Source organism: Vespa crabro, chromosome 16, assembly GCF_910589235.1.
Source record: "Vespa crabro chromosome 16, iyVesCrab1.2, whole genome shotgun sequence".
NCBI classification, from domain to species: Eukaryota; Metazoa; Arthropoda; class Insecta; order Hymenoptera; family Vespidae; genus Vespa; species Vespa crabro.
In genome coordinates this window covers 5583250-5606302 of record NC_060970.1, presented here as the reverse complement: position 1 = coordinate 5606302, position 23053 = coordinate 5583250, and the positions used below count along the sequence as shown (strand labels likewise).

Genomic DNA, 23053 nt, shown 5'->3' with positions numbered 1-23053 from the left:
TTTATTCATTGCATTCAACAGAAGTGTCGAGTTGAACACATTTGGTAGCAACTATCATATATCTTTTGTTGCTCTTTCTGTATGATGTGTGGAAGTAAGCTTATTTTTAAGATAGTTTCATTAAATGTCAGCTAATGTACAAAAAGGTACAAACTACATATTGAATACAGAAATCATATATACACATTATATTGTCTTTTATGGAGTTTCTTTTGCTACACTATCTGCATGGTGTATACGATTAAGTTTATTTTTAAGAAATTTTAATTAAATTACAACTGGTATAAGAAGTTAGATATTGATACATTTTTATATATCTTACATTTTATTTTAGTCTAGAATATTAATAATATTTTTGAATTTTCTCTGCTCATTATTAATCACGTTCAACTAATTTTTGGATGTACCAATTGTCATGTACTTTCTGCTGCTCTTTTTATCGTTTAGAAATTTGGATTAAATTACAGCTAATATAAAAAGTTAGCCATTAATTATAAAAAAGACTGTCGTGCTATACGACTTGATGTGCTTACGTAATTACTTATTTTAATTTTATCTTAGTTTTATAAGCTCTATTGCAATATCTAGAGATCTTTCTAGGGTTCTTTTTCTTTCTTTTTTAATTATTATTAAACCATACGAAAGATGTAAATTGAAAATTTTAGATCTGTTTTTATATTTCTTTTTGCAATGATAACATATATTTAATTATAATATACGCGCTCAGATATTATTTGTTCGAGTAGAAGGTCACGCGTAAGGTCTCAAAAGATTAAATAGTCAATTTGAGAATAAATTTTGTCAAAGTTTACTCGGAGACTGGTACCGACGAGAGAGAAAAGACAAAGACAGATAAATTGCGCGATGTCCCAAGCGTTGATTCACTCTTTGCCTCGTCATATAATTGTTAGTTGCCATGATTGCGTAGAACAAATCATACACGCGCGCTTGTCTACGCGAAGAAAGGCATGACGTTTATGATTTGTGGACTTACTTCGATTTCTTTTTTTCCTCGATTCTTAATTTTGAAGAAAATTACTCGGTAGAATATTCCATTATTCGTTGTTGTTATTTTTCTCCTTATCATAATTTTACATTTATTTTCTAATTTCTTTAATAATATTTTTATATTTTCTATTATATTCTTTTCATATATTCTTTTATGTTCTATTGTCGTCATTCGTTTGCACTAGTTCTTCTTATTACTATACTTTAATATTAATATTATTAATCATGTTTTTACTGTCTCTCTCACACACACGCGCACACATATTTGAATAACGAAATACACATATGTGCACATATGTCATATGTGGATACGTGATGATAAGTACGTATCGACGTATTATTCATCTTCTTTTTTAAGCATTTTGCTTCTGAGAAAACCAAAGATGATATCACCAAAGATATGGCATAATTTTCTTTACGATAATATTTTGTAAAGCGCTTGTCGACTATTAGCGCATACTAACAAGGATCATTATGGAACATGTGAGTCAGTTGCAAAGTGCGATTATGCCGAGTCACGTAAAATATGATTAGACATTTGTTCTTTATCTTATTCTAGAACTTAATATGGATTAGTATGAATTTAAAGAGAAAGTCGATTGATTTGATTGTTAACCTTGAAAACACACATCTATACATTCATTCTTGCTAGTCTATAAACCCTGTTGAGGACAAATCATTGAAGAGTGAAACTTGCTACTGCAATTGCAATAGGAATTTCTGCTCAGAAAAATTCAGGAGAAAAAAGAAGATAAATGAAAAAAGGAAAGCAAAGTTGAAGCAGATTTAATTTATTTTTTATTTTCGTTTTCTCTCTCTCTCTCTCTCTCTCTCTCTCTCACTGTCTAGTGTGCAGGTTCGCTAGAAAAAAGCAATCAGCACAGTAGCGAATGTAAGTAGAAGGAGGAAGGTATCACCCAGTGACCCTATCGTGTCTGGTTGCACCAGGTACAAGTTATAGATTACTTTGGCGAGGAGTACGGTTGCTATAGCTGCGGATAGGGAAGCTCTCTTTACCAGCCGTGTGTGGTGGTTGCATTCGAAGAAAGACTCCAGTCCAATCTTGAGTGGCTATCTCGAGTTAGATCGATTCGAGTGTGACAGTAGTGGTCATTGGATGAGATCCCCCGAAGTACTATACGAGTTTTTTCTTTTCTTTTTCTTTTTTTTGTCTTTTTTTCTTTTCTCATCTTTCGAGAACGAAGACATATTTCCGTGTCCGAAAATGTCTAGGGTTAGTGGTCGGTCTTGATTGTATTCGAAAAGATCCGAGCGAGATTCGAGCGATAACCTGTGTTACTTCGACCCTATAAGAAGAAAAGGAGGAAGAAGAAGAAGAAGAAGCAGCCAAGTTGTTAAGAGAATGCCTGAATGGGTGGTGTGTGTTCATGGAGATCACGAGGAGTAGACCAGGTCAACGTTGACTCGATCTTGGATCGCGTGATAAGCCAGGCAAGCAACCAAGATGATTGTTTGCTCTATCGTCTAGCAAATTACAAGAAGGGGGGTGAATTGATAGAGGCATATAATTTGGGCGGTCAGCTGGAAGTGGAGAAGTTGATGAGAGAACAGTTTGGTATATTGATGTATGGCGATGGTAAAGGGCAGTTAATCAATCGTGCCGAATACTTACGTTGGAAATTTCGCGATAGGGAAGAAGTGATATTACCGATAGAAGCATCCTTGGTACGTTTTGATCCTTTGGCAAAGTGGAAAGATCACGAAGCATGCTGGCAAATGCAATATCGCGGATCCCTAGGAGAAAGTTTATTACACGTACTGATAATATGCGACACCAGGATGCATACCAGAATCGCTAGGATTCTACTCAAGTGTTTTCCAAGATTGTCCATTGACGTGGTAGAAGGTGAAGAATATCTCGGTGCCAGTCCGCTTCATCTTGCCATTGTTTATAACAATAATGAACTGATACAGGATCTGGTAGATGCCGGTGCTATCGTTTCTCAACGTGCCATAGGTAGCTTTTTCCTTCCTAAAGATCAACAAAGATCAAATCCAGCGAGGAATACCGATTACGAGGGTCTCGCTTATCTCGGCGAATACCCACTTGCTTGGGCTGCTTGCTGCGCTAACGAGAGCGCTTATAATCTTTTGCTCGATGTCGGTGCCGATCCTGACAAACAGGATTCTTTTGGTAACATGATATTGCATATGGTCGTTGTTTGCGACAAACTGGTGAGTTATAAATTCAAAATAATATTTATAAGGAGGCTAATAAAGGGGCAAACTTGACATCTTTTAACAAACATTCAAAAAAAAAAGTGTACAAGTATAAAAAAGACAAATTTTTGCTACGCATGTCGGTGAGATGGATTATTCATTTTTATTTTTTAAATTAACTCGCGAAAGTCGAGTCAGGGAATAAAAGGGCTGAAATTCGATAGCTGAAGACCATTAGAAACGAAACAATCTACGTAATATCTCCCTACGAGAAAATATCATTTTCAGAGTAGCTCATGCTCGATGAGACCTTCATTCTCTGACCGTTTAAAAGCTTTATCATTTAATTAATTATTCGATTAATACGTACCGATGCTATTTCTAGAGATGAGACAAAGGGAAAGAGACATTCTTTCGAAAATTAAATACACATCGAACTTTGCATTCGAAACGATAATTCGGTGAATAATGAAGAATAATGAAAAGAAGGATATTAACGGATAGAACTTTTTTTCTTTTTTTTTTTTTCATTTTTTTTTTTTTTTTTCTTATTTTCTCTACAGTGTAATGGATATCCCAACTATTTTATAACGCTCTCATTATTCATATATTATGACTGATAAACAATTCGAAACGCAAGGTTTTTCCTGTCCGGGTTATACCAACGTATTAATATAGTTTAGAGCAGGAATATGACTTGGTTCCGGAAACTTATCACTGACCAATTCTGCAACACAAAATATAGATATCTGTATCTATGCTTTATGACGCACACACACTCATATATATATATATATATATATATATACATAGTTTGATCACATCCGATATAGGACATGTTCGGGTATGCTCTACGACATCCGAAGCTTCCAGCTCGCAATGGGATTTTAAATACCGCTGGTCTGTCCCCGTTGACACTAGCCTGCCAGCTGGGACGTGCTGAGGTCTTTCGAGAGATGCTGGAACTGTCAGCACGAGAGTTCTGGCGCTACAGTAATATCACCTGTTCGGCGTACCCTCTTAATGCACTCGACACGATCCTGCCCGACGGTGGAACAAGTACGTCGTAAAGCTAATCGAATTACACGCTTACGAGAATCGCGATATCTGTCTCTGTCTCTCGCTCCGTGTGTGTGAGGAGACAAGGACGTTCAAGAGAGATCATGCCGACTCTGGCTCTAGCACTAGCTCTATCTCTCTCTCTCTCTCTCTCTCTCTCTCTCTCTCTCTCTCTCTCTCTCTCTCTCTCTGGCATATTCCATCTAATTGCTACGACTTAAGATCGAATTGCCATGAACTGATTCGTGATCTAGCTCTTCTGGTATGTCGCATAGTTTCTAATCTGGACCGACTCGTGACTTTTGGCGAAAACAACTTGGTCGAGAAAGTAGAAAAATTAATGAAATCGATAAGTAAATAACATTGAAATTTCTACGTGGTAGAGATAAGAAGGGTAAACTGCTAGTTAATTTAGTGGAAAAAGTAATGCCTGCAAAATTCAAGCATGAAAAAATGAAAATAAAAATAAGTGGATGGACAAGATGGAAATTAATCTGATCACGAATGTGTTTGATATTTTAGTAGAATGTTGCCCAAAAAAAGAAGAACGAATAAGAAAGAAAGTGCTATTTTTCTTTCCTTTTTTTTTTTTTTCTTTTTGGAAGGTCAAAAGTTTCTTCGATTACTCTTTTTCGAAACCGAACTCGATGAGAAGTCTCGAAAAAGAGTAATTTATTTTTAAAATCACTTAGTAACTTTTGGCCCTTACCCCGTAGAAAAAATGAACTAGAGACTAGTGTGTGGTAAATGTAAATTTTTTTTGCTTCCTTTCTTCCTTTTTTTTTTGTTCTTTTTTTTTTTTTTAACGGAATGAAAAAGTTCATCGATCGAGTCGAATTAATCGGCTGATTTAAGCGAAACTATGGAAGGTATAGTAGGATACATCTGTCTTCTTCGTTGAGACGAGTTTTCTGACTGGACTTCGAAGAGATCCTTCTCCTAAAGTGATGGTACGGGGATACGGGAAGAAGGGTCGTTGTAGGATGCAATTACGGGCATTTAACGAAGTTTCGAGATTAGCCGCGGACTCTCTGGAGCTCGCGTTTCATTTAGTTTCGGAATCCATTATCCCTCTTACCCTTTTCCGATCCTGAACTGAACCTATTGTCGTTCGTTCCTATATCTAGATAGACAGATAGATAGATAGATAGATAGATAGATAGATAGATAGATAGATAGGTAGAAGAAAGAGGAGTGAGTTGGGAAGTGATCGTTGGAGCGAATTCAGTAGCTACTACTATCGACTTTTGGTCCGATTGCTCGCTCGCTCGATCGCTACTTGCCTCTTCTCGAATCATTATCAATAGAGTTTTAGGCCAACTTAACCGATCTAATTTTATCGTCATTATTATTTAATTAAAAGGACGTTTAGAGACGTCCAAATATATAGGTGTGTATTCCATGTATATTAGCCGATATATCGAGGAATTTTTATTTATTTATTTATTTAAATGCCGTCGATGAATATCAGCGTTACGCTTATCATATATCGTACGTGTTAATATTATCGCTATTGTTCACGTTTTTACCCAGCCATCGATATCTATGACAAATTGTTGTCAAATTTTTAATTTTTTCCCCACTTTATCGTAATTTATCAGTCATAATATATTATTTATTAGAAAAGCGAGTTATCGACCATGTAATACGATTAATGTCAAACGCGTTCGTTTGACTTTTATAAAAGTTCATTAATTCTATCATAAAGTTACTATTAGAACAAAACCGAAATTCAATTAAAATCGATCTATTGTCAACATCTTTTAATTTCATTAGAGATGAATTGTGCTCCAACATGTTTCGTTAGAAATTAGGTATAACCGAGAGAAAAAAAATGAAATATAATAGATGGTATAAAATTGACCGAACCAACGGGAAGAAAAAGAAACTAAATAAAAAAAGAACATGATGGCGTGTCGATTAAATCCATTTTATATTTTTTCGATCCTTCGTAGGAACAATAGAGGTGTCAAAGCTAAAAAATGAAAGACAGAAAAAAAATCAAAAGCGTTTGACCCGTTGAAGTGAGGAGGGGTGTTAGTAAGGGTGGTGTGGAGCTGCCTGAAGAGGTGGATGAGGATGGGGGACGGGGACGAAGGCATGGGGGATTGAAGGCAGTGAAATTGAAAATTTTCGTGTACACTCGAGCTGCCGGCAAAAGCAGCAGCTTTGCTTTGCTCGAGTGATTAAGGATCCTAAGGACACGCTCGGCGCAAGGACTTGACGGAAACTTCTTCCATGTAGTCGCGAGCGACAACGCCTCTCTTCTACGAGATATCGATCGCGATATAACGTTAGAAAAGGACAAGAAGGAGGAAAAAGAGAGAGAGAGAAAGAGAGTAGCCGAGGGAATCTTGGCTCGAAACGAACGTCCTTAATATTTCAAGAAGACGCGAGACAACGAGACTAACTATTTATGGTAAAATATATATCTCTCTTCAAAGTTTATTAATCATCCACCTTAATGTTTCATATTGTTATCTATTATCCACGTTGTATCATAATTTGGTAAATCAATAATTTTGTTACGATCGGAATTAAGGGAAAAAAAGGAGAAAATGAAAAGATCAATTTTTCCAACAACTTGTCATAGGTATATCAAAGAGGTTGATCTAATGGTTTTAATAATGGTCAAAAATGTATAAATCTTAAGTTGGAAGCTTTATTAATGTGATAATTAATGCACGCATAGGTATGGAATAGAATGAGATTCTAATTCGTGGACATGTAATAGGCTGTCGTCGAGAAAGGAGAAGTCATAATCATCGCGGTCGCGGTTCTCCCTAAGGCCTCGAAACCTCGAAGCCCCCGAAAAGCGATGTTTCATTAACCCGCAAACAGTCCCCATGCCGAATTTCTATTTCAGACTGGAACTCCGCCCTATTCATCATCCTGAATGGTACGAAGGAGGAGCATTTGAACATGCTGGACGGCGGCATTATTCAGCGATTACTCGAGGAAAAATGGAAGACCTTTGCCCGAGTAAGTATTTATTATTATACTTGAAATAAACAAAAAGGTATAAAAAGAGACGACAACAAGTAACGAAAACAAAAAAAAATTAAAATAAAATAAAAAAGAGAAAAGAATAAAAGAATAAAAAAATTCCCTATCGAGTCAAATGTTCCATCGTCATCGTCGTCATCATCATCGATTTTATTCATTCGTTCTCTTTTGCAATTTATTATTCGTAATGATAAAGAGAGGGGGAGAGAGAGAGAGAGAGAGAGAGAGAAAAGAGGAGGATAAACCTAGGAAAGGGTAGACATAGAGAGAGATCGATTTTCGCTTAGCGTCACTTTCACGTAAGAGTGTCAGAGGGTGGCGCAGTGGGGGAGGGGAGGGGAGGGGGTGAGTCTGCGTTCTGCATGGATATCATCGCAAGAGATAGAGAGAGACGGACAGACATAGATATATACAGGGTGAGCCAAAAGTTCCTGGCTGATATTAAAATATCAATCATTCTTCTCCGAGACTTTTTACAGACTTTTTTGCGATTAGGCTTGTAACTTTACTTTAGTTAGGTTTATAGTTTTACAATCTGAAATAACAAAATTTTACCTAGAAAGTCTCGAAAGAGGATAATTAATTTTTTTAAATCATCTAAGAGCATTTATCTCACCGTGTGGGTAGTATTCCGGGTATCGTATCCAGCATACGTGGACAGAATACGGTTTTGTATTATTATTTTACGAACGTTCGAGTGACAACGACGGCGAGGTCGAGGACGAGTTGATCTCTCTCGATCGAGAGAATCCCATGGAACGATTTTCATGGTACATACAACAAGTTCGACGTCGATGAGGCTTTCGAGTGATCGCAAATAATTGCCTGAATTATTTCAACTTAGTCCAGTGACCATCAACGTTGTGACGTCGATCTCAAAGCAATTTTGGCTCGCGTCGGAGAGGATCCTCGTCGATCCACGATTTTCTGATCGCAATTGCGATCTCTCCCTCTCTTTTATCTCCCTCGCTCTCATTTATATCACGGCGAGAGTTTCCTTTTCAATCTGTTCTCATGTACGTCCGTATATTCGTGTACGTGTGCATGAGGCTCACATAGCTGGTTTTATTTTTTATCATAATAATTAATCTATATATGTAATAATGTAATGCAGAAAGTAATTTTGTCAAACTGTTGAAAGTCTGATTGAACCGTTATATATCATAGTTACAGTTCTTGAAACATTTGATAATCCTGGTCTTCCATTTGACATCACTGTCCCTGGCGATTTACCTGCGACCTGCCGAGTTGGATGCTGTTCTTTTAAAATGGCCGGAGGAGATAACGGAGATGGCACGCATAGCGGCTGAGTGTATCACCATAGCCGGAGTATTCAACTACATTTTCCTTCAGCAAGGCGGTGAAATGATGAACGTTGGCTTGCTATCCTTTTTCAAGCAACTGGTATTAAAGAACAAAGGGGGGAAAAAAAAACAAAACAAAAAAAGAAAAAAAGAAAGGAAAAACAATAGAAGAACGAGGAGAAAGAGAGAAGACAAAAATGGAAGAAGGAGATATCATCTTCTTTAATATCACGAAACGTCCAACATTTCTTGATCACGAAATAGCTAGTAGACATCGTTGGCTCATAACTTGATGGGGGAGGGAAGGTGATCCGGGTATAAACAAGAAATGTTACGCAAACGGTTGGTCAACGAACTGTAACCAGTCACGAGAGATGCACCCGTTGATATACATATTAGCTCTTTTCAAAGTCTGCATCTAACGAGTCGCTATGATCATGATGATAGTAATCATGATTATGCTAATGATCAATTCGCGAGCTACATATACTTTTATTACACATTATACTACTTCCTCTCTCTCTCTCTCTCTCTCTCTCTCTCTCTCTCTGTAATTTTTTTTCTTTTGTATATTTCCTTTTGTTAATTCAAAGTTAATAACAAAGACTGTGATCGTCCCTTACAACTCTCTCCTTTTCAACGAGGTAATTTTACAAAAGGATTTGAATTTCAGACGCACGAGCCGGCAAAATTGATCTTTTTCATCAGTAATTTGCTCATTGTTGCCTGCATACCATTCCGTTTCTTTGGTAATCGTGATGCCGAGGATGCCATCTTGATTGTCGCCGTGCCCACCTCTTGGTTTCTTCTCATGTTTTTCGCCGGGTATGTCGATTTTTTCATATATTTAAAGTCTCTTAGGACAAAAAAAGAATAAGCTTAACGATATACCTCGATTATGAAAAAAAAGAAACACGCGAAATCGTTATTAACAAGAAGGAATAATTTCTCAAGAATTCTTTGAAAGTTACCACTCTTTTTTTTTTTTTTTTTAAACAAAATTTCCGATGATCTACGAATATTTTCTCTCTCTCCCTCATATTCCTTTTTGTTCCTTTTATAAAAACTTTTTCCTTCTCTCGTTTCTTTTTCTTTCCTCTTCTATTCTTATTCTTTCTTTTTTTTTTGTTTCTTCCGCTCGCTTTGTCTTGTTGGCTCGAGTCCGTCGTCGTCGTCGTCGTTGTGTTCGGGCCGAAGCACAGGCTCGTCGTTGCATTCTCTCGGAGTAGTAGGTTCTCTCGACGAGGTAAAGACGTTCGTCAAAGTGTCGTTAAAGCAGAGCTGGAATGCCACTCGAAGTCACCGTCGAAGATGTGAGACGGTGTGTGCTTCTTCGGGGCAAAGCCTCGTGGCGAACCTTTGCTTCATAAGTGCCTTAGGAAGCCATTGACGTAACCATTTTACATTGCAAATTTTCTAATTTTCTTTCCTTTTTTATGAATTTGTTTGCGTATTTTCGTTTCTTTTTTTTTCTTGTACGGAATGTGTGTCCCAGGTGATTTTAAAAATCAATTACTCCGTCGACACTTTCTAGATCCATTTTCTTCTCAGATTGTAAAACAACGATAAGCCTGAACATGGGCCAAGCCCATAGATATTTTATCCCTAGTATTTTTAGAAAGAAATTATTTTAAATCGATAAGACGAACGTTCTAATGATTTTACAAATAAATAAGTAAATAATTCATATCCCCGGCAAGAGAGAAAAGTAATACTTTCCTTTTTTTTTCTTTTTCTTCTTTTTTCCCTTTATTTTTCCCCTTTATTTCCTCTGTCCAGTTATAATTTAATAAATAAATTTGTTCGTATTAAAATAACTCGCCTCCCGAGATAATATAATTTAATAAATGATATAAAAATTAAAAAATGTATTCTCCCCCGAGAGAGATATGATTAAAATTAATTCGAAAGAGGAGAGAAAAAAAATATTTATCAAACGCTTGAAAGTTCTTTACCGAGCGCGTCGCCTCGATAAAAAAAGGAATGAAAGAAAGGAAAGGATTGGACTGACTGACTGACGGACGGACGGACGGACGGATGTCTATCCTAGGTGATTGATAAAATATAAGCCTCGAAAAAGGTATAATCTATCTTCAATATCATCCAGGAACTTTTGGCCCAGCCTGTAAAAGTTAGAGAAACAAAAAAGAAAGAAAGAAGGGATAAAATTTTTATCTTGAACAATAAAGCTTTTATTATTTGCATTCGCGAGTGCTGCGTGTGCACGTACGGAAAGAAGAATCGCGAAGCGAATATTAATTCGCGCGACTCCGCAACTAGGAAATTATATTCGTCGGGTTCTTGCACCTCGTGCCGTCACGTTCCCAGCGATAACGAACCATCGAAACTATAATTAATCACTCGAAATATTTCTTTTCTTTCTCGATAATTTCCTATCGTTCGCTCGTTTCCCATCTTTCCTTTCTTTTCTTTTCCTCGAAGGAAGAAGAAAAAAGGAATCGTCGCGATTAGATTAACGATTTCTAAGTAACAATAAAATAAAGAATTACGATTATTTATCGTTTGGAATATAAAAGGAAATGAACGAATAACGAGACTAGATAGCAATAAATGTTCAATAAGCCATTTCAATAGTGGGATAACACCGCGCGATGTTATTAAAAAATGGGGGAGATTAGGAGGAAGGTTTATGTGGGTGATACGCCAATGGGTAATGACCCCGAGGCCAAGTCTCGTACAGTGGCTATAGAGGTACGATAGCTATGAAGAAGGAATATGGTAATGCCAAGTATAACCGTCGCCACTTCGTCGCCGATCATTCGAAAACGCGAGGATAATTCATAGGCGTGAAAGTGCATTGCCATAGGCGTAAGCGCCTTCTCGTTCTCAGTATCGCGTTGATAGTCGCGTCAACCGATAAATCCACTTCCGCCGAGTATGTTTCCTTCTTCTTCGCGTGTAAATCTCAAGTCTTGAAATGAAGTCTTGAATGATCGATAGATCCTATCGTTTCGACGATCTAAGAGGAAATTTCAATCGAAATTGAAAATTTACTATTAGAGAAGCGAATGAAAAATTTTCTTCTTTCAATGTTATAACCAATTGGGTGGTCCAATCATTTATAAACCGAAAAGTTATTTTACGTGATTATCGAAAATTCGAATATACTTTTTTTTTCGAGACGTATTACGATCTGTTTCGCTATCCGAAGAAAAAATTAGCTCGCAAAGTCTCGAGAAAGGGAGTAATTGATTTTTAATATTACCTTGAAACTTTGTATCGATTATTTCGTGCGCGTGTACGTGCACACAGATATCGCCGGATTCTACAATAATCGATTCTGTAATCAAAGAAATAAAACGTATGCATTCGCGTTAAATGTTCACGCCGCTTTAATGGAACGATCGGAAATATATAGACGTATACTTTATAGCTACGTATACGTTGCACGTTTCTGCGGCAGCTCGTGCATAGAGAACACGGAATCCTTTCATATCGAATTCCCCAAATTATGAACCTATTACACGAAAGGCGAAATCATTTTCAATGCAGCTAAAAGAGTTCTCTCTCTCTCTCTCGTCTATGGGGAATAATAGTAATGATAATAATAACAATAATAATAATAATGATAATAATTCGATCGCTTTTCTCTTTATGATATTTTATCCGTCGTGTTCTCCTTGCATCCGACTTTACATTCGACAATTTTGGATTCATTAATCGGTAATGAGATCGAAAATTGTGAAAAAAAATAAAATGGACAAAAGTATTCAATTATTATTTACGATATATATATATATATCTAAGAGGAGAATATTACATTTTGACATTTTTGTGAAAACACCTATTAAAATTCAATGCACGTGCCTTTACTTTCTGTTCTATTCTCGAGGCGGATGCACTCCGGAAATAAGGAGAAAACATTTTTAATAGCAACTCTTTCTTACCCTTCCTGTTCTCGAACGAAAAGAATTTCTTAGGGTTGTCATATACAGAATCGAACTTTTACCAGGTGCATTATACATTACAATTATTATTATTATTTCTGAGTCGTTTGGTAATGAAGAAAAACGTTTATTGCTTTAAAATAAAAATGGACAATTATTAACTCTCTAAAATATACTTTATAAGGAGAGCGAGAGAGAGAGAGAGAGAGAGTATTACACATTAGATTTATTTAGTTGATATAGTGTCAAAGTGGTATCACACTCGAGTATAATTACTGTCCATCAACGCGTCCCTTTTGTCCCTGGCAATGTCGTTTAAGTACATCAACGTTTGGTAATGAGTAAAAGCCAGCAGCCTCGCGCGCTTCTACTATCTTCCTCTAGCCACTTCTTCGTATACGATGCATCATAATACGCGAGCGTATAAGTGCACTTACTATAGTCACCATTACATCGGAACCAATCTGGACACACTAAATTCATTTCCTCAAAGTCTCTGATGATGGAGATAGAACATGAATATTACAATATTTCATTAATATTTAATTTTTATAAAGAAAATTTTTACTATACTTTTATTCGTATTATTCCTTTTTTGCTTTTTTTTCCCCTTTAATATTTTAACCTTAATATTTCATTTAATATTTCATGTAATTTTTTGTTTTCATGCATTATTATTATTATTGTAGTATCATTCGAATGCAAAAAATTAGTTAAATATATAGAAAAATAATTTTTGTAATATCTAATGTCTGGTATACTTATTTTCAAGTATACCTTAGTCAATAAAGCGATTGATATATTTAATATATATCCTAAGAACCTTTAAAAATAAAATAAATAATGATAATGCAGCTGTGTTCTGTTCCGACGTGTCGACATATCGATCGAGTTTTACTCATCAGTAACATCAGAGAGGGACACTCTCCTCATCTTCTTCCAAACTCTAATCGATATGTGACCTTATCTAGTAACTGGGGTTACTGACGTTCATAAATCCACGTCGACGGAGTTAAGTTCAAGGGAAGGTACAGACTCGATAGAAAATTGGACGAAAACTAGTCCCTATTTCTCCCTCTGTGAACATTTAATTGTTTTAAGTCGATTTCGTTAACGAGAGATGATCGAGTTAGATGCAACAAAGATAAAAGAGATAAGGTAATAAAGAAAAGGATAACAAAGAAAAACGTTCATCCATTCAATTATGAACAATGGACGTCGCTCGTTAATTGACTTTGATTACTGAATCGTTCTAATTTCTTGTCATTAATTCAAATTCGAATTTGAATAAATAAGATGTTAAAAATATCAAGCACACTGAATGGACCAAAAGTTTCCAAGTGATTATAAAAATCAGTTAGTCCTTTTCGAGACATTTTAGGCTTGTAGCTTTACGATCTAAAAAAAGAAAATTGAAATTACCCTAGGAACACTTTTGGCCCACCCTGTATTTTCCCTCCCTCTCTTTAGTATTCTACCTTTATGTCTTTGCGCAGAGAAAGAGAGAGAGAGGGAGTGAGAGAGAGAGAGAGAGAGGGAGAGGGAGGGAGAGGGAACCGGAGGATAACGAGACCGCAATAAGCGCTGTCACTTTACGGATATAGCAGACGATAGAAGGAAAGGATATATGCTACGAAGATAATAATTCTTGAGCTTCCTCTCCTCGGCCATTTTCCTTATAACCTTCTTCTTCCTCTTTTCGGAGGGAAAAAGGGGTAAAACAGTTATGTAAAAAGCCTTCGTTACGAGAAACTCCTCTCTTATATCTGATCTTTTATGGATATTTCTCTATCTCTTTCCCTCTCAGTCACTTGCCTCAACGTGCTATTTTATATTTAGATAGATAATAAACTAATTTGATACTACATTATATCATATATAATTCAATTTTTATATCGTTCGAGTTTATCATTTAACATTAATTGTTAAATTTAATATTATGTAATTTGAAATAGTCTCGAAAAAACTGATTTGTTTATAAAGTCAATTAATTTTTCTTAATGAAACAGAGCTATTCGACTTACTGGACCATTCGTCACGATGATATATAGCATGATAACAGGAGATATGCTTACGTTTGGTATCATTTATGCCGTCGTACTATTCGGATTCTCTCAATCGTTCTACTTTCTTTATAAGGGCTTTCCCGGTGTCAAATCATCCCTATATCATTCTTATCATTCTACTTGGATGGCATTGCTTCAAATAACTCTCGGTGATTATAACGTAAGTTTTTCTTAATTTTTTCCTTTCATAACAAAATTCTATAATATCTCTTTTAATTCGACGAATCATCTTTTTTTTCCTTTTTATTCGCAGTACACCGATTTGAGTTATACGACGTATCCTAATCTCAGCAAAACAGTGTTCGCCATATTCATGGTACTAGTACCGATATTACTACTCAATATGTTGATAGCCATGATGGGTAATACGTATGCTCACGTGATCGAGCAGAGTGAAAAAGAATGGGTAAAACAAGTAAGACATAACTTTGATATTTATAATAAAGAAACTTGATAAGCCTAAGACTAATAGCCTAATAGCCTATGAATGAAAAACGGAAGGAAATTAAATGACTACAATCTTTTTATTATTAGTCGAAAACGTATACTTTTCTTTTTAATAGAATGCGTATAATATTGGATACAAAACTTGTGCCAACAATTCCATTAATAATTGTATTACATGATGATGATAATAATAAAGAGAAAAGTAATATTACGTAAATGATATCGCAAATGTCAAAGCCGCCAAAGAATCCAACGAAAATATCAAGTATTATAAATTATAATGAAATTTGTGCCTAGAGAGATAGACAAATTACGATTTTAAATACGAAATGAAAAATATTAGAAGAAGAAATATCGGCCAGATATATTTCTATTATTTTTCTTTTATATTTTTATATTTACACAAATCGGTTTAATGGAGAATCACTGGTAGAAGCATATTTCTCAATGAAATGATAATATATAACTCGCATAAAAAGATATAAAAAGGAAGAGCAATGCATTATACACACACACACACACACATATATATATATATATGTGTGTGTGCGTGCGTGTGTGTAAATACACGCCACAAACAAATGTAATATTAATTGTTAATTGCTATTATACAGTGGGCAAAAATAGTGGTGTCGTTGGAGCGTGCAGTATCCCAAGACGATGCGAAAAATTATCTACAAGAATACAGCATAAAGTTAGGTCCGAGTAACGATCCGAATAATCCAACGTACGAAGAGAGAGGTGTATTAATAATCAAGAGTAAATCGAAAACGAGAGCTAAGCAACGTAAGGGTGCAGTCTCTAATTGGAAGGTGAGGTTTCACCATTTTTTGTTATTTATTTCTCTCATTTATCGTTTATTTATCGATTCGTTTATCGCCAACAGCACGTACGCATGCACGCACCCACTCACAATCAATTTCGATAGGGAGATTTGTGCACTCTCTCAAATTTATTTATCGGTTTTCCATTCGATTGATTTTCAACTTATATTACACATGTGCATACACACACACACACACACACACACACATATATATATATATATATATACACATGTATATGTGTACATGTGTGGACGTGCATGTGGCATGGTGCAATGACTGTAATAAATTTAGGAAGAAAACTTGGACAGATTTTTCTCGTATTGACATATATTTTAAATAATAAATTGTTTCATGGTAAATTTTGCTCTATGCATTCGTATTCTGTACATTTGTGCCGTTATCTGTGTATAATTTATTTATTGCGTTTGACTATGTATCGTCGCGTTTAGAATTTATAATCTAACCAAATATATCGATTTATTTCACCAATAATGCGTTAATGAATTTTATTAAAACTAATATCATTAATGCGTAGGAATTAATCGAAACATATGGTACGTATTATTACATAGGAATATCGTCGTCATAATATGCAATGAGTATAATAAATTAATAAAGAAAATTTCTATGAGAAATGGAGAAATTTATTTAAAGTAATTAGAAATAGTTTCACAGGCATAGTAAACATACCTTGACGTGTTTGGCTCTTGGTTTTTGTATATACGCGAAGGTTACGGAAAAGGTATAAGGTATCTAAATAAGAAAAGATACACACATACATACTTGTTTACAATTTATCCGAGTATATACAATCCACGTTCAATGACTTTGATTCAGTATTAACGTACGAGCCGAGAAGGAACGACGAAAGTGTGCTACGACGTTTACGTACGTACCTACGTATATGTATAAATCTTAATGATGTAATTAATTATCGATTTCGCTATTATCTGTATATCTATACGTCTTATATATAGATGAATTTGATTAGGATATTGGTATCGTGATACTATAAGGAATAATCGAAACGTCTACGTGTGTCACATATTATCTATCATCTATGCGCAAGCATATAGCTTGACCATGTGATTAATTATATATTTCACAATTAGTCCATCGATGAATTTGATTAGTATTAATATCCTATGAAGGACAATCTGTAAGGATAAATCGAATTATAATTAAATTATGTAGTACATATTACGGGGTAAACATGTGTGTACCCTTAGCACGACGGAATTAATTATAAATTACACAATTGGAATATACTGATGATTTTGATTAGTATTAACATTCTATAAGGATTAATTGCCAACGATCTAAGTACATATTGCTATTTACAAACTTATCAACATATTAGCAATGGAATTAATTAAAAATTACACAATTAGTTTGTATCGATTTCATTAATATCGTATAAGAAATAATCGCAAAAATTGTAATATGCATTAGGCGCACAATCCAATTAATAATCCATTCCGCATTTGGTGTGTGTGTATATATATGTACGATCGATCATATATATATATATATATATATATATATAATCCAAAGATATTAATACCGTCTATGTTTATACGTACGCGCAATTATGTACGTATTTGCAATGTGCCTTTTTAATAGGCACAATTAATATCCTAATCCATGAGGATTAATCGAAAGATCCATATGTATCGTCTAAAGGCAACGTGCAATACGTTTCAGCGACTCGCGATTAAATGTTGATCTCACAATTAGTGTCTGACGATGAATTTGATTAGAATTAATGTCTTATATATAATAGAAATTTTTCTAATCGGAAGAAAGAAAAAGTCGATATAAAGTTAATAAAAGTCAAAATATGAAGATGATGAAAAGCATAAAAGTATTTTTAATAGTTATTTAACGATTTCGTCGTTACAATACGAGTAACAAGCAAACACATAAGCGTTGATCGTTGAAATCGATAATATTATATAACTCTATTATCTCTCTCTTTCTCGCTCACTCGTTGCACGTAACTCAATCGGTCGATTAATCGCACGACTAGCATAATTAAAAGGACACCATGCTGTGAGCTTTTATCGCATCGCATAATGTGATATTGTTTCCCCATCTCTTTACGAGCAACCAATTGTACGTATGTACGGATTGGTTAAATGATATCAACAATTTTTCCTTATTTTTTATTAACGATTTCGAAATTAATAAGTTTAATGAAACCAATATAATTCGCTTTTCTCGATTATTAGATATCATGTACATATGCATATCCGCGTGTATGCATGTAGATATAAAAAGTGAGTTTGTTTAATTAACAATTTTACGATATTGTTTTCATTAAAAAAGAAAGAAAGGTAAATAAATGGAAACAAGCAAATAGAGTAAAGTACGACATAATTAATCATTGTTAATTAATTAATATTTATTAGATTTACTAGATTTACTTAGTTTACGATGTAGTGGTGTTTGATAAAAAGAAAAAGAAAAAAAAATGTCATATATGAATCATTAATGAAATTATCCAGTCGTGTTGATTAATTGTTTATTCTGTTTACAGCGCGTTGGAAAAGTCACGATAAACGCGCTGAAGAAACGAGGCATGACTGGCGAGGAATTGCGACAGATAATGTGGGGACGGGAATCCTTTTCAACGCCTATACGAGCTAGGCAAGTGATGACTATAATCTATATAAATTGTGATGTAATTGATTATGAGATATAGTCGCTCTGTAGACATCAGTACGTATTACTCAACTTCATTATATGTTACGCAATATAAAAATTCAATTATAAGCACACACCCCTCTATCTTTTTCTATATCTATATGTATAGTGTGTGTGTGGGTGTGCAATTTCTAGAAATATTTATGAGTTATAGCAAAAATTGAAACAAATTGTTTGTTATCGAAGAAATTTTCTAAAATGTTTCTTTTTTTGTCAAAGGAACGTCCTAGTCAAATGAAATGCAAGTTGAATATTTCATGAGCCGCTTTCAATTTACTCCGTATTACGTTTCTATATATCTGTCTTTCTTTATGATACATTAGAAATATATGCGTACACGTTGCGGAAATAGGATCGGCGAGTGACTCGTCGGTGAAAAATACAAAAACGCAGGGAGCATGAATTTTGCCTTGTACGTGTGGCCTTGGCAAGAAATGACTCAAGAGTCTGCACCGAGATGTAACATATCTCTTTCATTTCTCTCTCTCTCTGTCGTCGTTTCATAATCAATAATTACTTCCTGTTTGCGTTAGGAGTAGAGTAAAAAAGATGGAATAGGATTCAGAGCTATTTTCTCATTTTCATCCGTTCATACGATTCTAAAACTGTTGATAGAGAAAATAGTGCTAATATGTCTCGGTAGCTTGTAGTCAACAAATAGACATGTTTTCACATATATGATACTTATTGTGCGTTAAATTGCAGTTGTTCTTGTTGAATCTTTTTATATTGCTGCGGCATATGTAAAGGCAATTTAATAATTAAGTAAAAGTAGAGGAAAGATTTATATAAGTAAATGTTAAATTGTTGACAACTTTATTTTTAGGAGCGATTGACGTAAGAATTATTACGATTACATTTCAGTGCAAACGTCGGCGGTAACACCGAAGTTTCCGCATTGACCGCTGGCTTTGGTGACGCACTCACCGCAGCTCTGGACGTGATGGCCTTCGCTCATGATTTGAATCTCCCTGTGGGTACCACCGAGAGAATACCTGACGGCAACGTGAACGAGAAACAACAGGCTAAGATGCAATCAGAAGTCACTAGTAGTTGTCAGAGTGTGCCTTCAACGAATGTTCGAGAGAATTGTCAAGTAGAACTTGCAAGTTCGACCAAATTAACTGAGCTTACTACAGATTTCATTGAGAAACCCGTTGAACCCACAACAAATGTTCCCATTGGTGAGTTCGTCAAAGAGAAAAGAAAAAACGAAAAGCAATTTCATGTTTTTGATCTATTAAAGATCCATCATCTCTTCCGATCTAATTAACGAAATCGTCCATTAAATGATTAATGTTTGATATTAGAATGGAGAAAGGAAAAGAAAAACTTTTATATTTATGTTTAGAATCGAAGCTGTCGAAAGAAGAAGATCCGTTTTTGAAATTGATCATAGCATCGGAGTTGACGAACGATCAAGAATTGCTTCCTAAATTGGCCAAAGATGTGTTGGAGGTTGCCGAAAAATCAGTAAAGATAGAGACGGACGTACGATCGAAGTCACAAATTTTAGAAGGCTTAGCTATGATCATGATACCCACGACCGTCGAAACTTTTCTGCCGAAAAAGCAATACTTTGTTGAGTCTAGCGACAATGATCTTTGCGCTAGTAAGATAATTCATTGTTTATTTATCTTAACTTTTTATGGACTTTTATGTCGATTCTCCAATTTTAATTAGAAATAAAAAACGAATTATAATTTAACGAAAAAAGAAAGAAGAGGAGAGAGTTGTTATAAAATGTTGAAATATTCCCTGTATTTGTTTAAGATGAAAAAACGTTAGGAACGGAGTCCTATCTACGAAGAATCAGGTCGGCGAACAACAGATTTATGAAGAGTAGAAAAAAATCTGGACGCAAGTCTGCCAGTGGCAGTTCGTCGTCGTCGTCGTCGTCGTCGTCGTCGTTGTCGGTTAAGGTGCCGGCATCGTTGTCATCGTCGACGTCGACGTCGTCGTACGTCGACAAGAATATTATCGGTTATGGGTCTTTGCTGAATGGCCCGGAAGAGGAACCAACGAAGCGTATCCTGAACAAAGATCGTAAGAAGTCTGTCGAAACAATTAAGGACGAGGTCGAGCAAAATGGTGGTACTCGCAATCCGTTACAGGATAAGCCACAGAAACGACGGCCGAAGACAGCTAGGAATAGGTAGCTTTATTTCCTTTTTCTTTTTTTTTTTTTTTTGTTTCCCCCGAGAAGAAGAAAATCGACGCGAAAGTCGAAATTTGTCTAGAAAATTTTTCTTTGCCAAACGTAAGATGACATCGCTTACTATCTCCGTATATCCATTCAACCAAATTAATAAGTATTTTCATTCGAAATAATTGTTTTTTCGCTCGATCTGACAATTATCTATCGTCCTGTATGAGGAAAGTAAATATCGAGGAAAATAGAGAGGGTATATATCCATCTATTTCTCTCTCTCTCCCTCTCTCGTTCTCATTTTATCTCGAAACGACATCGTTCCCCTCTTTTTCCTCCTTAATACGATCTCATCGTCTTTCGTCGTTTAATTGACCCGATTACTGCTACAAAGCATCCATATTTCATTACAGAAAATTTATTGTCGTACTTGGCCGAACATATTACCGATACTTTTACGAACGATTATTTCTCTTAATTTTACCAAGTTATTTTTTTTTTTTTTTTTTTCATCATTTCAATTTAGTGATGAGTTCGAAATGTGTGTGCGTATATAAGTTTTAAATATATATATGCATATGTACATGTGTGTTTCAATTGTTATTGAGTTGGATAGGCACGCCTCTCTTCTCTCTTTTGTTCTTGATGATATTTCCTCCAAGGAAATCGGTTTGCATAGGCGCGTATCTTGCGCTTTCGATAAATCAATTATCGTTCGTGTAGGCGTAACTCCTAGAAAGCGGAAACTCAATACTCAAGACAATATCGACAAGTAGTCGCTGTAGCAAGTTGAAGGGTTGCCAAACATATATTCGATTGCTTCTATGTATGTATGTATATATATATATATATGTACACATGCATATAGACACACACACACACACACACACACACACACACACACATTCAATGACATAAAATTGCGAAATTTCTTAATGTTCACTGCCATACGATCTCAAAAGATCCTCTTTATAATTTGCCCTGAATATTTAATAAACCCCTATTTTTTTTCTTTAATTATATGCGCAGAGTATCACCCAAGGAGGAGCCAGCGAGGGAAAGAGAATCGATTGAGCGAAATAAGGTGCCTTTAGAAACGACGACGACGACGACGACGACGGATCCGTTGGAGCCATGGAGCACGCGTGGTATTAAGGACATGAACGCCATATTGGCTTGGAAGGAAAATACGCCGGACAGTCCTTAATGTGACTTTATGATACTGAGGTTGCACGTACTATCCGCCTTACACACTCGCACACAGTAGTAGCCTGATTGCATCGACGAAAAGACTGCTTTCGCTTGACTCAACAACGCCCGAAGAAATTGGGATTTAAAGAGGACCGGAGGAAGAGACTTAATGGGTGCGAGAGAGATAAAAGACTACGGTGGTGGTCTATCTGGAAGAAATTCATTTAGAAAGAAGAAAGGCAAAAATATTTCTATCCTTTTTTGTTACATTATTATTTATTGCTTTTTTATTAACGTTCATAATATGTTTTTCATTAGTCGCCCAAGTTTCTCACTAATTTATCAACTGGCACTCAATGAGCATGAAATTGCAAATTTCTATATCTGACTATTCATGGGATCAAAGGAAGAAGAAGAAGAAGAAGAAGAATATAAAGGTCGTACATAGAGATAATATGTAAAGAGTTTTTACAACTCGGATATCTTTTAATACACAATTAATTAATAAAAAATCTTATCTCCTATTCATAGGTAGAAATCAATATTACATCTAAAGATTAGTAGAATTAATAGAAGAAGACCAACTTCCTAGCAAGTGACAATAATGTTACGATCATTATATGTTACTATCCTTTCAATGGGTATCGAGAAAATGTAAACTCTAGCAAAAGACAGTAATTTTGCATAAACATACATACATACATTTTTTGCTTTTGCATACAAAGAATATTTGCAAGGAAATCTTTAATAGTAGATTTTAAAAGGGCTTTAGAACTACACTCTTTTGGGGGTCTGTATCAATTAGGCAATTAAAAGTTGATGCGTATAAAGGAGTGGAGATTTCTAAAGAGAGAGAACGAGTAGGTAGAAATAAGATAATTACTGCGCTCGTATGGTAATTTGATTAATTCTGATAAACTATATTAATATCTTCCATACCTCTGTTCTTACGGAATAAGTGAAACGAGTAAGTGTCGTATAAAGGTAATAAAGTAGCCATCTGCAGAGTTGTTGAGATTACTAGCGGGATTAAATTTGTATCGCCGATAAACAACTTTCATGAATGTTTAATAACGAAACGAAGCTTTTATCTGGTCGGTTCCTTTGATTTCTTTGTACGTACGTACGTACGTACGTACGACGGTGTCCATCTCTTTCTACAAGAATGGCATTTGACAAAGGACCCAGAAAAGGTGGAGGA

The 23053-nt window shown here is 35.3% G+C and overlaps 1 protein-coding gene across 1 annotated transcript; it reads left to right on the top strand.

The window, feature by feature from the left end:
• Window positions 1-22376, top strand: LOC124429910. The gene is made up of 13 exons (XM_046975795.1): window positions 1-3204; window positions 4023-4248; window positions 7115-7230; window positions 8422-8658; window positions 9232-9383; window positions 14476-14692; window positions 14786-14947; window positions 15594-15791; window positions 18346-18455; window positions 19377-19696; window positions 19864-20124; window positions 20286-20667; window positions 21691-22376. The coding sequence occupies exons 1-13, from the start codon at window positions 2380-2382 to the stop codon at window positions 21866-21868; spliced, it is 3384 nt and encodes a 1127-aa protein (XP_046831751.1). The 5' UTR covers window positions 1-2379; the 3' UTR covers window positions 21869-22376.
• Window positions 22377-23053: the final 677 nt, after the last annotated feature.